This window comes from Mastomys coucha, unplaced genomic scaffold (assembly GCF_008632895.1).
Source record: "Mastomys coucha isolate ucsf_1 unplaced genomic scaffold, UCSF_Mcou_1 pScaffold14, whole genome shotgun sequence".
Taxonomy (NCBI): Eukaryota; Metazoa; Chordata; class Mammalia; order Rodentia; family Muridae; genus Mastomys; species Mastomys coucha.
In genome coordinates this window covers 30,142,750-30,158,622 of record NW_022196896.1, presented here as the reverse complement: position 1 = coordinate 30,158,622, position 15,873 = coordinate 30,142,750, and the positions used below count along the sequence as shown (strand labels likewise).

The 15,873-nt window shown below is 42.0% G+C and overlaps 1 protein-coding gene across 2 annotated transcripts in view; it reads right to left on the bottom strand.

Annotated features, from left to right (window-relative positions):
• Nsmaf (neutral sphingomyelinase activation associated factor) overlaps positions 1 to 15,873 on the bottom strand; it is a 60,014-nt gene that overhangs the window by 9,849 nt on the left and 34,292 nt on the right. For both annotated transcript variants that reach the window (XM_031366681.1, XM_031366682.1), the window contains exons 14-27: positions 13,866 to 13,945; positions 12,566 to 12,656; positions 12,379 to 12,442; positions 10,946 to 10,997; positions 10,734 to 10,854; positions 10,219 to 10,350; positions 9,579 to 9,621; positions 8,929 to 9,092; positions 7,351 to 7,459; positions 5,950 to 6,008; positions 3,503 to 3,570; positions 2,886 to 2,953; positions 2,353 to 2,476; positions 394 to 477 (exon numbers count right to left, since the gene is read on the bottom strand). In XM_031366681.1, the coding sequence (XP_031222541.1) occupies positions 394 to 477; positions 2,353 to 2,476; positions 2,886 to 2,953; positions 3,503 to 3,570; positions 5,950 to 6,008; positions 7,351 to 7,459; positions 8,929 to 9,092; positions 9,579 to 9,621; positions 10,219 to 10,350; positions 10,734 to 10,854; positions 10,946 to 10,997; positions 12,379 to 12,442; positions 12,566 to 12,656; positions 13,866 to 13,945 (1,259 nt within the window). The remainder of the gene's footprint in view (positions 1 to 393; positions 478 to 2,352; positions 2,477 to 2,885; positions 2,954 to 3,502; positions 3,571 to 5,949; positions 6,009 to 7,350; positions 7,460 to 8,928; positions 9,093 to 9,578; positions 9,622 to 10,218; positions 10,351 to 10,733; positions 10,855 to 10,945; positions 10,998 to 12,378; positions 12,443 to 12,565; positions 12,657 to 13,865; positions 13,946 to 15,873) is intronic.

Here is a 15,873-nt window from a genome sequence, read left to right as displayed (position 1 = left end):
AAAAACAGGAACAAGCTTTACTTCGGCTTTGCTACAAGGTTGTGCATTGTTGGCATCCCAGGCAGCTTGTCACCGTTCTCAGCTTTGGGATAGGTGTCTCCTGAACAGATGGTCCCTTCACCTTCTAGGTCAGAAAGCATGAGGATACTGGGTCCCAGCTTAAAACTAACATTTTGAAAACTAATTGGGAACAGAAGTTAATTCTCAGGGGAATGTACAAAGGAACAAACTAGAGAGTGAAAGAAAGGCAGAATCAAATACCTAACAGGGTCACCCAAAGAGCTTGCCTATAATCCTTAATCTGAAAAAGAAAATGACAGGGGAAAACTACATAAATCCAAGTACTTCCTCGCCACCCGCCCTCTGGACCTAGAGCTCTGCTGTTGGACTCACACTGACATCATGTTCCAGCTCAGCCAGTAAGTCAAACTGGTGTCTTTTTGTGCCTGGCATCTCTGCAGGAACACCGGACCACACCTAGGACAGAGCACATTGCGGAAGGTGTTTTTAAACCTTAATACAAAATTCTCAATACATTTGAAAAAACCTCCCATCCAGCCTGCCTGCCAGTGGATGCTGGGACAGGTCCAGCTTCTCCCCGTGGGCCTCTCCCCACTAGTACACACCTGCCTCTGTCCACATCCATCCCCTGAATGTGCTGCTCTGTGCAGTTGAAGCACTGTGTGAATCAAGGGAATGTGAATACAGAAGTGTGGTGGTATCTAATAATGTTTCAAGAAGTAAGTAACAGCCGGGCAGTGGTGGCGCACACCTTTAATCCCAGCACTTGGGAGGCAGAGGCAGGCAGATTTCTGAGTTCAAGGCCAGCCTGGTCTACAGAGTGAGTTCCAGGACAGCCAGGGCTACACAGAGAAACCCTGTCTCGAAAAACCAAAAACCAAACAAACTAAGAAGTAAGTAACGTGGACCTCCAAGTTACTAAAATTATATACATGACACATATCTGTGAGGTTGGAAAAACATTGTGACAAACCCTTCAAAGAACATAAGAGTTTTTGTTTCCTTTTTTTCTTGTACACAGAATGAAACTGGAAACCTAAGGTAAGGAGCACTGGAGTGGCTGGCATGGGAAAACCATATAAGGGTCTGAAGAAAAGGCCTGTGGCATCCTGGAGCACAGAAACAGTAGATGTGTACATGGATGCCTGCTTCACATCTAAACACGCTGATCTCAATGATTCTTCAACTTAACTTGCACTGAAAGGATTAATTGATCAACTAGTTAATCAAGCAAGATTCTGTTCAGATTCTGTTTTTGAACAACAGGCCGGTCAACACTGCACAGTGAACACACTGTGCAGAAATGCATAGTGAAACCCTATTATTGAAGACACAACACACTTGTATTGAAGGATATAAGAAATCAAGTTGGAAATGACCTAGAAATTGGCTAGCTTTGACACTGGCTAGCTTCCAGTGTCAGTCACTGGAGGTGACTAGATTTCTCTAACAGTGGACCCTGTGTGCTAATAGACTGACCTGCCAGTCACAGTGTGCCTACTTTGTACCACAATGGCTTTCCAATTGGATCTGAAGCCTACTCTAGAAGGAGGAAGTCATGGCTTGTCCTATTCAGCTGGTCAAAAGCCCACAGCTGGGGAAGTCCAGAGCCTTAGGTGAAAGCCTATTATTGTTGTTTTGCTGAAGAGCCAAGTTACCAATCTGCCTTCTACATATACACGCTTAGCCCCATAGATAGGTGCTGCTCTCAACCTGGGTCAGAGAAGCTACTTCCTGAAGCATAAAGAAGGTCCTAACAGTCTGTAGGATGGGCGGGAGTGTTAGGGAATGTTGTCTTCTTGATATGGCTGTGGCTCTCATGAACTCACAACAGTTGTGGTTGCCTACATGAGACTGTCATAATATTCCACCATGAATAAGAGGGGTTCCAGGAGGCTCTATCCATAGCTAAGAAACTACTGGCAACTTGTTGGCTGGGGTGCTATTTTCCTTCACGGGTATGGCATCTGACAGGTTACTCAAGCTCTTGTGGATGGTGGCCTACATCTATTTTCCATGCAGGCAACACTAATTGGAGTCTGGGTTTAAAAGAAGAGGAGGAGGAGTTGAAGTTGGGAGGGGAAAGTACTGGGAGAGTCCAGGGTAAAAAGGGGAGGAAATCTGTGCTGGACATGGTCATGATACATTATCTGCATGTATAAAACTATCCAAAAAGAAAACAGATGTTTAAGAAAAGGCAATAATAACATATCTTTATATATTGTTTACATAGTTTCTGAAAAAGTAAAGCAACTGAATATTTTGATAGGAAGCTGAATGGCTTGCAATATTTTATGATCAAACATTTTCGGTTAATAAGTGCATATAAACCTTCACAGTAGAGTCCCAAGATGCAGAATACAGCCTGTCATTATGCCAACAGATCTTACTGACAGCATCGTCATGTCCCATCAGTGTGTCTTGGCGTCTTCCAAATGCTATGGAATAAAAATAGCTAAAAGATAACAACAACTATTAAAATAGTATCCAAGCTTAACTCTAAGATTCTTAAACATTCATTTAAGAAATAAATATTGTTTCTTAAATTCTAAACTACCGAGGCTTAATGGAATTACACATTTCTTTTTCTTGTATTACTAAGTGAAAATTATTCAACATTTGAATTTGAAATTATATTATTTCTCAACTGTCTTAGCTACATTTCACCTGAGTTTAAACATCAGAAAAATAGATTCTAACTGGAGAAATTCTTACACTAAAATAATGGCATTTGAATCCAGTAATACTGTCCTCATCTCCAGTGTGTATCTCCTAGTGGAAGGCCGTTTATCCCTCTCATCCACATGGGAGACAGCCACTAAGTATGCAGAATTAATTACAAAGAAGCAGGCTTGGATACATACACGTTGTTATCCCAAGAAGAACTTATGACAGTGGTGTCTCCTGGCAAAAGTAAACAAGATGACAAAGCCTGAAGTAGAAAAGGGTTGATATCAGTCACTTGCAGTAGTTAGTAGTTAGTAGATTAGTAGTTAGTATGGCAAGATTGCTACCAGATTCTTTCTATAGTGGTCTTCCTCGGAACTTCCCAGAGCTCAGAGCTGGTTTGCAGACATGTGGCTATGCAAATTATACATGGTTCCTAATGCAATTTCAAAATCTCCTGGAGAACTGACCTTAATTAAAAATAAGGCACATTCTTTAATAACTTGTTTTATAGCACTGAGCCAAAAGTATTTTAAATAGTATAGAAATATTTCTTTTCTGATAGCTAAAAGAAAACATAGACTTATTAAGGAGAATTCTACTGGGTATTCAAGATTTTTGGTTAAAACGAAATCACTCTAGTATTAGAAAGAAGCAAGGAGAAACTAGCCCTCCCTCCTTCCTACCTCCTTCCTTCCCCTCCCTTATGCCAACCCTCCCTCCACATTCAAGATTCAGGCAAGGCCTTGCACATGCTAGGCAAATGCTCAAATCCTCAATGGACTTCTACCATAACACTGATAAATAAACTCACCATATTTGAAAATGATATACTTCTTTGTAGCATTTTGGATTCCTTAGAAAACATCTTCAAAGTGGAATCTAAGAGTCAGAACACAGACATGAAAGATTCCCTAAGATGCCAAGGGACAGCTGCCCTTACGAACTGGAACTGTTAGAGGGCAACAGCAGTGTCGTTTCACAGAGAACTAAAGACCTTGCCAACATTAAGATTCTAGGAGCTATAACTTCATGATCAGCTGAAACCCCACAATTACAGCATAGACATGGTATACTATGACATTTCCGAAGGCCTTCTTCATACTCAGTGAAGCCCCACACATAAGTGAGTGCAAAGTTACGGACAAGGGAGGCAGAAACCTTAATATCAAAACAAAGTTTAAGATTTACAGGTATGTGTGTGTGTTTCTGTTTGTTTTGTTTTTGCATACATGTATGTGTATACTACGTGTATACCTGCTGCCTGTGAAGGCCTAAAGAGTGTTGGATTCCCTAGAGCTGAAGTTCTAGATGGTTATATGGACTAGCATGTGTGGCAGGGGACCAAACCCATGTTCTCTAAAGAGTAGCAAGTATTTTAAACCACTGAGCCATCTCTGCAGGCCCAAGTTTTATTTTAAGAAAACAAAGATTTTGGCAATAAAAGTAATTTTTTTAAAAATGAATGGCCTAATTATTGAGTGACATTCTTGTTCCCAACTACTTATAGATGAGAAGTACTTTTTCTACTGAGGAAGAAAAATATTTTGTTGTATAAGAAATAGTGCCTAAAGCAGGCACTGAAAATCCTGAGCTTAGCCCAATACCCTCCTGTTTTATAAAGCTACCAGACAGAGTTGGAGCTGAAAAGAAAGGTAAGGTTGAAGATAAAACTGGGAGCAGGGGTGCAGACACAAGAAGAACCATAAATGTGCCTGTCAAATGCTTTAAGGCCCCGCAGCTGATCACATGCCGATCGAGTGCATATACTAGCTGGTAGAACAACTAACATAAAAGAATTATAATAATAATTAATAATGTAGGAATTAAGATAGCCAAATGTTTAATGCCATTGACTAAGTGGTCCTGTGCAAATTCACCAACACGAACTCTTATGAACCCAGAAGAGAGGCTCAGTGACAGAGCACTCGCCTATCATGGGGCAAAAGTCTCAGAGACAACCTTCAGTACTACAAACAAACCTAAGACTCACAACTTACTTTAGTGTTGCTACAGACATTCCAACACACACAACTACTTTTTAGATAGCCAACATGGTACACTGTCAGAAGAACGCTGAATAAATTTCTTCTCTATAATAAAACCTCATATTTCAACCCAATCTTTGCAACTGAATTCATGAAAATTTTCCTTATCACTAACTTAAGAACAAACACAGAAGACAAAAACACAACAGCATGTGACCTTCTCTTGATTCTGTTAGGCAGGTCTGAGTGCTCACCACAAAATCTACTGAAGACAATTTGAACACTTTACAAAAGCAAAAGCACAGATGTTCTCCTCCTCCCAGAGCAGCAGTGTAGGTGCCCTGATGTGTTCAGTGTGGCAACCCTACACATTCATTTTTCACACCTTGTGCAAAGTTCTATTTTATGGAAACCTAGGTGGTATGTGAAGAGAAAAGAATGAATGGCACAGATAACACAGGATAGTAGCAGACTGTGGTAGTAGGGACTTATCTACCTGGATGTGGTTAGCTGGACAGTATTGTTTACTAAACACTATGTGTGGAACCTACAGTTTCCTATGGTAATCTAGGACTGAAGAAGAGTAGCTTCGTGGAGAACAATCAGTGGCTCTGTCAGAACTGGCTGTCCTGATGCTAAAGCTGAGCAATTACATTCCCCTTTCACTGGGACACACTTCAGTTAACGATGCTACACACACCTCCAGGAAAACACACGTGCTGTAAGGGATGAATACTGCTAATGCTTTCATAGATCAGGATAGCCAAAGTCTAGTGTATCATGAAGATAAAGTTTTAAGTCTTATAGTCAAAGTCTAGTGTATCATTAAGAGACAGTTTTAAGTCTTATCAATAAGGCACAGGTAAACTACCAACATATGATTTCAATGGCATATTATATCCTACAAAAAAATTAGAGCAATCTGCTGAGTATCAAGGTAAAACTAGCAGCAAATCCACACTCCACCAGCTGACATGCAGCACCAACAGCCCAGGTCAGCCTCAGCCCTGGCTGAGTTCTGCAGGTCACGCAGCAGGCCTGGAACCTCTTGCAGTAAAATAGCCTGGAGAAAGCAAGGCCATAGCCAAGAGACAGTTCTTGCCTTGTGACTTCATCTAGGAAACCATGTCAGCTCCAGGAAACTTTCCCTTTTTTGGCAAACTACAAAAAACTTTTCCTAAAGTCTATTTTTTATGGAAGCAGCACATGGCAGTAAAGCTTAGCTCAGACTCTGTGCTTGCAGCTAAACAGCTTTTCAGGGAGGAAGACATACCTTGTGAGGTGGTAAAGACCGAAGACCCATTGCAAGACACTGCTATCCCTGTAACCGCCCTGTTGAAATCCAAAGTTGTATAGATTACCATCAGCTCTGTGAGAGGACACTTGTTCTGCTTCACTGTTACTGGGTTTGCTTCATTTTGTCTTTGTAGCTTCTTCACTTGAACTGTTCTCTGCATGTCTCTGCCACTACAAGCCAACCCTTCGCAATGCCCACCTTTGCTTAGACAATACCCTGCTTCTAGGAAACATCCCCCCTCTTTGCTCTCAAAGCTGCAGCAGACAATGCTGACCATGTTTCCAGCAAGTGGAAACTTTCTCCTACAACCCCGCCTTACCTGACCATCCCCCAAATGACAGCACTTATTCTTTACTATTGCTGGCTTCATTCCATTCAGAATACCCTGTCCCTAATGTCTGCCACTGGTGTATGTATGTGGGTCTAGTAGTCCCCTTTAAAGAACATCTGAGGTCAATCACGGTTACTTGTATATGTACTGGAGGTTTATTCACAGCTTCACTGCATTGTCTTGGAATACATGGTGGCTTCCTAGATGCCTTTGGGGGGGGGCAATTAAGGGAAGAGAAGCTAGCATGTGTCTTTGGGGGTAGTGTGCATGTGGAGTCCCACAGTTGATGTCAGAGGTCTCCCTTGATGGCTCTCCACTCACTTTATTGAGGCAGGGTTTTTCCTTGAATCTCCAGCTAGCCAGCTTGCCTAGGGACCCAACCTCTGTCTCTGTTTCCAGAGTTCTGAGATTGCAGATGGCCACCATACCTGCCTGGCTTTCATATGGCCTCTAGGGACCTAAATTCCTAACCTGACACTTGCATGGCCTTGTTGGCCTTGTTATTTTTTTAAGAAATACTTTTTCCTACACTATCAATAAATTCAAAGCTTGATGACAAATACACTTGTTCCATAATTTCCCACTTTTTAAGATTTGAGGGAAGGCATGTCCAGAGAGGTACAAAACTACAGGCCATCTGCAGCCCAATCTCATCCTAGAACAACATATGACAGAAATGATAGGATGGGAGAGCATGGGGGCCCAAATTAATTTTCCTTTGCTACACTGACTTCACAAATCTGCATAGACATTTTGTAGGCCAGAAGCCAATGAAGGAAACATTAGATGGATACTTCCCCATGTTACTTGGTTTTTTATAGTTCACTCCCATGCCAAACCCCCAGCTTTTACAGACTAGGGGTCTCAACTTTCCTAATGCTGTGACCCTTTAACATAGTTCATAAAGTTTTGGTGACCCCCCACCACAGCATTATTTTATTGCTATTTCTTGAACTGTAATGTAATATATCATATGAGATCCCCAAACGGGTTGTGATCTACAGGTTAAGAACCGCTGGATTAGAAGCCATACGAGGTAATCTTACTCTTTGTGGATCTTGTACTGCTCATGTAGCTGCAACTTGGTGATATTATTCCAGGCCAGAGTTTTGCTTTCCTCAGTCAGGTCTTCAAATGACTCCTCTCCTGGAGAAACTACATGAAACAGGTGCTAAATGAATCAGTAAACTATAGAATGGCAACTGTTTCAGATCCACAGGATATTCTATCAATGTTAAGGAACAAAGAAAATGAGCCACCCACCAAAATATACTTTCAAAGGTACTTATGATATAGCCCAATATTAGCTAAGAAAACAATTATACATAAACCATTGCATTGAAAGCTCCAGGCTTCCTAGTGTTTGCGAAGTCCTGACTTGACCAGTTGCTTAGGCATCACAGGATATAAAATGGCCATCACTGAGTGGCCATTTCCCTCTCAGTCCCTTCCTTTGGAAAACTGAACAGTTGCCTAGGAACACTTTTATTTTGGTTTTGAGAAGCAGAAAGAAAACGAGAACTCAAATAAGGCTTCGTGTTCCTCAAGGGAGGAGTAATGCTCTCACTTCTGCCTGAAGAGAAGCTATTAAACAGAGTATTTACCCTGTTTCAAGTGCTCACATGATGGTGGTTAGGGTTGGTGACAAAGGGAAGAGGACAGTAACCCCACTTTAGCCTGGATGTCCCTGGATGTACTTTAGGCTGCTGTTCTCAAGCCCCCACAGTAAGAGGCTGGAGAGAGGTTTAGCTACTCTTGTAGCAGCGTGCCTGAAAGGCTCAGCATGCCTGGGTGTCATGAGACAAAACTACAAAGAAAAGGAAATGCTTTGCTGATGAGAGGCTGCGTGCCATCACATGGCTCCTCCTGAGAGGCTCTATGAGATAAGAAATGTGGTTACATGGGTAGAGGTGCATGACACCTCCTTTCTTCAAGTTTATCTTAGTAGCCACTGTGGCCTGGATAAAGGAGATACTCTATACACATTTGCCACATGTTAAAAGAAAATTGTTAAAAGAAACAGAGAGAGAGAGAGAGAGAGAGAGAGAGAGAGAGAGAGAGAGAGAGAGAGAGGAAGAAGAAGAAGAAAAAAGAGAAAGAAGAGAAAAGAAAAAAGAGAAGAAAAGAAAACCAAGTTAAAAAGCAAAGCAGTTTGAGCTGAATTCAAGACCTGTAAGTGGGTTTGGCAGAGTCAAGGCCAGGGCAAGTCTTTTCTAGACAAGTGTGGTGTGGGTGACTGCTAAAGCAAGCATGTCTGGGAGTATTGCTAAGCACGGGGCAGCAGCTTTAAAACCACAGGAAAGGAAGGGGCCATCACCGTGATGAGAGGTGACCAGAAAAGACGTGACTTCATTTCTTTCAACAACAACCTAGAACAGAAACAGGAGTAGAACAAATACATGTGTTTGTTTGTTTTGGGGTGCTTGGGGCCGAGTCCAAGGCTGGGCATGTACTACAAAGGCAGGCCTCTGCCACTGGAGCAACCCAGTGCCTCCCTCAAAGGCAAACATCTCTGAGCAACTCAGGAGTCCACGTTTCATCTTTGCTTCAGAATCTTCAGAAACATGTTAATCACAAAATACAGACAACAGGGCCACTTCACATTTATTCTTCATAAGACTTACCTGGGGAATCTGTCATAGAAGCATTGTAGCTGGAGGCTTGGGACAAACTTTTAAACTTGGGGGTAATCCTTCGAGGATGTGGTGTCACAAACAGCTGTTTTGGTGTCTGCCCAAATTCCAAAATTTGGGTCAGCATGGCTACTTTTTCATCAGGATCCTCAATGCTTTAGGAAGAAGAATAGAGGATTATATAAGGCACAAGGTTCAGGGTCAAACAATGCAGATGGGCTGGGACACAAATCCTCACAAAGCCACTATAGGCAAGAACTAAACTTCATACACCTTTCCATAACATCATCTTTCATAAATGATTTATTTCTATTATTTTTATTTATTGTGAATGTGAGTGAGGGAATGCCACACATGTATGGGTGCCTGAATAGGCCAAAAAAGAGCACCAGATTCTTCAGAGCTGGAGTTCCAGATAGCTCTGAGTTGCCAAACATGGGTGTTAGGAATCAAACTCAAATCCTTTCAAACAGCAGTGAGTGCTGTTAACTGCTGAGCTATCTCTCTGGCCCCTATTTTCCATGTTTTAGGACCTTCAAAGCAAGATATAAATAATTTCATAACTTCTCAATACACACATTAATAATTCACATAGAACTGTTTTATAGTGAAAGTAAAAAGCCTTGTAAACACGTACATACCTGTTCAAGTCTACACCGCCTTCATAGGTCAGGGGATGAAACACTGAAGGAGAGATATAAATACTATTGAAAAAAATGTACATTTAGTTATATATACTCTGTCCAGAATGTAAAAAACTTAAACCTGTGTTCAAAGAAATTAATTTTCATCTGTGAAACAGATTAATGTTCAAACTGAGTAAATGTTAACTTGTGTTATTATGCTTTGGTGAGGAAGGCTGTACTCGGCAGGCGTGATGGCTGCTGTCTTGTATCTTCCTTGGTTAGCATTACTTTCTCCTTTAGAGAAACATGAGCCACAGTACTGGAGTGAATGCACCTCACTTGAGTCAGTCACTTCTGGCTTTCAGCTCAAGTAAGTGGTTACTGACAGAGACACAGAGGCACTAAGAACTGAGGCCAACGAGGCAGACTGCCACTATCCTCTTCCTGCTTATCTGAAAGCAAACTTTGGCCTTCACGGGCATTGATGTCACTGTTCTATCAGAGATTCTACTTGGTTTGCAGAGTCTGGACATAGAGCCCAGGCTGGTCTTGAGCTCATGTTCTCCCTTCTTCAGCCTCCTGAGGTCTGGGACTCCAGCTTGTCTGCCCACATTCTCACAAGACACTAAGTGCAATGTCAGCCAATATCACATACCATTATGGGCCCCTACAGCCTCGCTCCCTTTTTGCTTATAGCCAAATATCAGATCAATCCACTCGTGAAGGTGCTCGGACACGTAACTGCTTTCCAAGGCATCCTTGTTCTTCTGCAGAAAGTCTTGGGGACCTGTCAGAGGAGACTTAATCAGAATTTTAGGCAATCTCTGTTAATATTTCTTGTATCTATCCACTTGTGCATAAAACTCCAAGAGACACGCATGCTTCTACGTATTTTTCCTTTTAAAGTCATACTATTTCTAATGAGTTTTATTCTTCATCTTACATAATTTTTTTTTCTGGAAAAAAGTGTCAGGAACCATTTTTACAACATTTAGATCTGTCAAACATATATCAATCTCCTTACAATATACACTTCACAGCACACTTCTGGCTGGGATAGACAGATTCTAGTTAAATTAAGTAGGTATACTTAAAACTCACAAGCAACACAATACAACAAATGACACCACAACTGCACTACTTGGGAAGCATGGCTCAGGAGGCACTCACTTGAGGCCCATGCTGGAAGCTCCACGTCATCAACCATCTGCCCTCCTTGTCTCTTTCCCAGATCCAACTTCAGACTATTGACCAAAAAGCTGACATCTTCATCATAGAATTCTGGAATCAACTGCAAGTTGCAGGTTGGGGATATACAACAGATGTTTTAAAGCATTCAGAAACCAAAGGCCCCTAGAACACCCGCTTCCTACACTACTTACCTCTTTAAAATCTGTTGCGCCATCCAAGCAGTTTTTCCAGGTTTCTGCAATACTAGACATGAAAGAGTGTTGTGCTGATTAACCTGAGCTATGGGGACAGCCGCAGCAGGCTCTGCTCTGCATCCTTCCACTGACCCCTACTGTTTCAGGTTCTGGTGCTCTACCTTTCTCACTGACATAACTTTTAACATCCATGTGACCAAAAAGAAAAGTATGGCCCAGTGGGTTGGTTGCACTTCACTAGACCACAGAAGAGTGACCCAGGCCCACCCCACACCACCACATGTACACTGTCATGGGAACTGCACCCGCTAGGGGACACTGCTCCATAACACCACATTCATACTGGCATGGTTACTGCACCCGCTAGGGGACACCATTCACACCACCACATTCATACTGGCATGGGAACTGCACCCACGAGGGGACAACATTCACACCACCACATGCACACTGTCATGGGAACTGCACCCACTAGGGGACACTACTCCACACCACCACATTCATACTGGTATGGGAACTGCACCCGCTAGGGGACACCATTCACACCACCACATTCATACTGGCATGGGAACTGCACCCACGAGGGGACACCATTCACACCACCACATGCACACTGCCCATGGAAGCTACACTTCCCCGAGGGGACACTATTGCAACTGCTTTGTGGCTCCAGAAAAGATCAGACTATAGCCATGGTGAGACACAAAGGGATTTTGTTCCCTTTTTGTATTCTGGTAAGGAAATGTTAATCATATAAATGTGTAAGCCAATTTTAATGCTTTCACCATAGCAGAATTATTAAGTAGAATAAAATTTGGGGAGACAAATCTAATTGCCCAACAGAGAATAATAGTTTAAGTAAATTAGAATATATTCTAAAACATGACACAGTGATTTTTAAAAGCATTGTTTCAAAATAGTATGGGAAAAAACTGCTTAGCCTGCACAGGACAGGAGAAAAATCTTTGTTCTTTAACCTGGTGTGGTGGCACAACTGTCTATAAATCCAGTTCCAGAAAAATCTTCTGGGTCCTGTGGGCATAGGGTATACATGGTATACATGCAGACAATGCGGACAAGCACTCATATGCATAAAATACAATTAGAATAATTAAAAATGTGTTTTCCTATATATACACACAATATGAAAAAGGAAAAAGTTTGAAAGAAATAACTTGTTTTTGAGACAGGGTCTTACAGTAGCCCTAGCTGTTGTAGAACTCTATATGAAGACCAGGCTGGCCTAGAATTCACAAAGATCTGCCTGCCTGTCTCTTGAGGCTTAAAGGTATATGGCTCCAGACCTTTTAGGTTTTATTTTTCTTACCACTTTTGTTTATATCTACAATTTAAAAACAAGCATACCATATATATATGATTATATATATATAATCAGAAAGTTTTAAAAATGGTTAAGTGTTTTAACAAACCTGTTGAACATCCTATCTGCATTATCAAATCTTCCATTTTGTAGACACAGCATATACTCTGGTGCTAGAGGGAAACAAAAACAGGGTTAAATCAGACTGTAGAGTTATCTGAGAACCCACGTGAAGCAATGCACTAGGGCTTTAGAGACGGCTCAGCGCTCAGACGCCACTGATGCCAGAGCCTTACCGATCCTGACGAGAAAAAAGAGTACATAGCCTGGGGAAGAGTAGTGGCTCCCATACATGAACTTCGGCTCAGGCATTTCCTTGTATCGCATCTGCAACATAAGAACAGACAGCCCACACTGACTGTGAGCCAGTGACTGCCCGAGGAGCCAACCCTTAGCAGAGGAGCAGTGACTGCCCGAGGAGCCAACCCTTAGCAGAGGAGCAGTGACTGCCCGAGGAGCCAACCCTTAGCAGAGGAGCAGTGACTGCCCGAGGAGCCAACCCTTAGCAGAGGAGCAGTGACTGCCCGAGGAGCCAACCCTTAGCAGAGGAGCAGTGACTGCCTGAGGAGTCAACCCTTAGCAGAGGAGCAGTGACTGCCTGAGGAGCCAACCCTTAGCAGAGGAGCAGTGACTGCCCGAGGAGTCAACCCTTAGCAGAGGAGCAGTGACTGCCCGAGGAGCCAACCCTTAGCAGAGAAGCAGACACACTGCATTCCCCATTCCTGTCAGGAACAGTAGAGGGCCAGTGAGAAAGTGCACTGGTGACCAGTGGCACTCCTGCTGTGGACTCTAGCTTTCTAGGTTTAGGGTGTTGATGGTGCTGACATACAACAAAACAGATGTAATTTTGTGTGCAGGGAGAGGTTCTGATGCTAAGGTCCTGTTCCCCAATTGTTTCTTGATCTGTCAGTAAAGAAAGTCATGGGCCAATTGCTGGGCAGAAGTGACAAGCAGGACTTTTGGGTCCCTGTAGGCAGGAGGGGAATGCAAGGCAGGAGACGGAATTCACCTTGCTTTGAATCAGGGAACCATGTGAGATCTCAAAATGAAGTGGCCACACAGACTGCCCCTACTGGTGGGTGGTCAGGGAGTTTAGCCACTGAAGTTTAGGGCAGGTGGAAGAGACTGAGATAAGAAATTGCTCATGGCATGCTTTTCCAGGTGAAGACAGTAGCACCCAACCATTGTGCTAAGAAGGCAAGTTGTAAAGAAAAAACTGTGTATGTGTCTTTTATTCTCGGATTCAAGGGAAGCTGGGGGGAGGGTCTGTTAGCACAATCATTTCCTATAGATAAATGTGGGTCGAGTGTAAAAATACACGCTACGTTGGTGTCCCTCTTTTGTAATTTATCAAACAAGATCTGCATGAAAATAATTTGCCTCCCACTTCCCAAACTAAAGCAAAGCAGACAGAAACAGTGGAGAGAGCAGCAAAGGGTGAGGATGTCCTGACACAGTGCACCTAAGTCTAGGGACTGAGCAAGCACAGGCCATGACGTGCAACGCCGCTTAGAAGCAAAGAGCCCCACACACTACCAGCAGTCTCTCCAGCCGCTCCGGGTTTAGGGCTCCCACTGGCTTACTAAGATCTCGGAAGGTTGCAGGATTTGACAAATCTGTGAATATAAACACAGTAGCATTATACCATTACTCTCCTGAAATGACCAAGCTCACACTTGCTTCTGCAAAGTAGCTCTAAAACCTGAGATAAATCCACAAGTAGTAAGCACCTGTATGATTTATAGAGCTGTAAAACCAAACAAGTAAACAAACAAAACCCAAACCCAAACAAAGAATCCAGAAATAAGACTACTTTTACTTAAAGGTAACATCTGTAAATGTGAGATACATGGAATATAGATTTTTTTTTTTTTTTTTTGCAACAGGCCAGATGAATCTGTGGGTAAAGACAACTGCCATGGAGTCTGACAACCAGAGTTCAATCCCTAGGACCCACATGGTAGAAGGAGTCCACTGACTCTCACAAAGTTGTCGTCTGACCTCCACATGGGTCCACCTTAGAATATGCATCCACCCACCCCAACCTCCAAACACAAAGGAAGAAAGGGAGAAAGAAGGAAAGAAAGAAAGAGAGGAAGAAGAAAGAAAAAAGCATCATTTTAAATTACTTTCTAATCAAAAACAAAGGAAGGCTAATTCCAAATAAAACTCAAAAACAAATTTTTAACTCATATTCTTCTGCTAAGGTTTATGTTCTATGTCTGAATTACAGTGACTATCATCTTGTGCCATCAGTAACATTAGAAAATCAAAGATTTGAAAATTAACCAAAAAATATGATCTTATATTCCTCAACAATTTATTAGCACTTTAATGACAAAGTTCAATTCACTAAATTGTTAAAAGAACTGTTTGTTCATAATACATAATTTTAAAATGCTATGATATAAAATTACAACATTAACAAATTTTAGGAACATTATTTAAGGGAACAAGAAAGAAGTGTAAATGCCATAAAATATGACAGTGCTAATTGTGATAGATAGTCCTGTGTTACTTGTGATGGTCTTGAGTGCCAGCTTGAGTAGCCTGGGAACACCCCTCTACATGTGTCCACACTGGCATTTCTGAGACAATCAGATGGCAACAGGAGGTCACATATCCTTTAGTTCATTCATAATATGATGTCAGTGTTAGGAAGCAGTGAGAAGCAGGAGGCAGGGCCTCTGGGGGAGGTCACTAGGGACCTGTCTTCCAGGCTGTACCTTTCTTAGCCCTCTGCCTTCCTCCTGGCTGCTATGCCTCCTGGCTCTGCTTAATGCCTCCTTGCTATGATTATTGAACCCTTTGAAACCATGGGCTGAAATCAATTTTCCTTCCTGTAACTTGGCTTTCTCATGTATCTTATCATAGTAACACAAAGCCCGAGTATAGTAACTTCTCATATGACTATGGATGACTCCTATGTCCTCCTGTGATTAAATGTTCAATACTAGATGGCTAATTTTTTTCTTTTTTTCTTTTTTTTTTTGGTTTTTAAAATTTCAATGTAAATTTAAAATCATGAACTAACTTGAAATTTTCAGTGAGAAACTTAAATATTTTAAAACTTGGCATTTACACATAATAGCAGGAAGACTGAATTAAAATTATACACATATTTTCTATGTATGGCCTTCAAGAATGTGTAAATACACATAAACACTATATAACATTTATCCAATATTCTGAAATGGAAATTGGCAATCTTTGGTGAGAAAACTGAAATGAGTCCAAGTTTGTCCTATAAAGAGATACAATACAAAAGGAATCACATCTGTGATGTTTATATATGCTCGGCCCAGGGAGTATCACTATTAGAAGGTGTGGCCCTGTTACAATAGATGTGACACTGTGGCTATGGGCTTTAAGACCCTCAACCTAGCTGCCTGGAAGCCAGTACTTTTGGTCCTGTGAAGGTTCTGTGCCCCAGTGTAGAGGAATGCCAGGGACAGTAAGCAGGAAAGGGTAGGGTGGTGAGCAGGGAGAGGGGGAAGGGAACAAGGGTTCATCCTTGTTTTGGGTTTTTTTTTTTTTTTTTTTT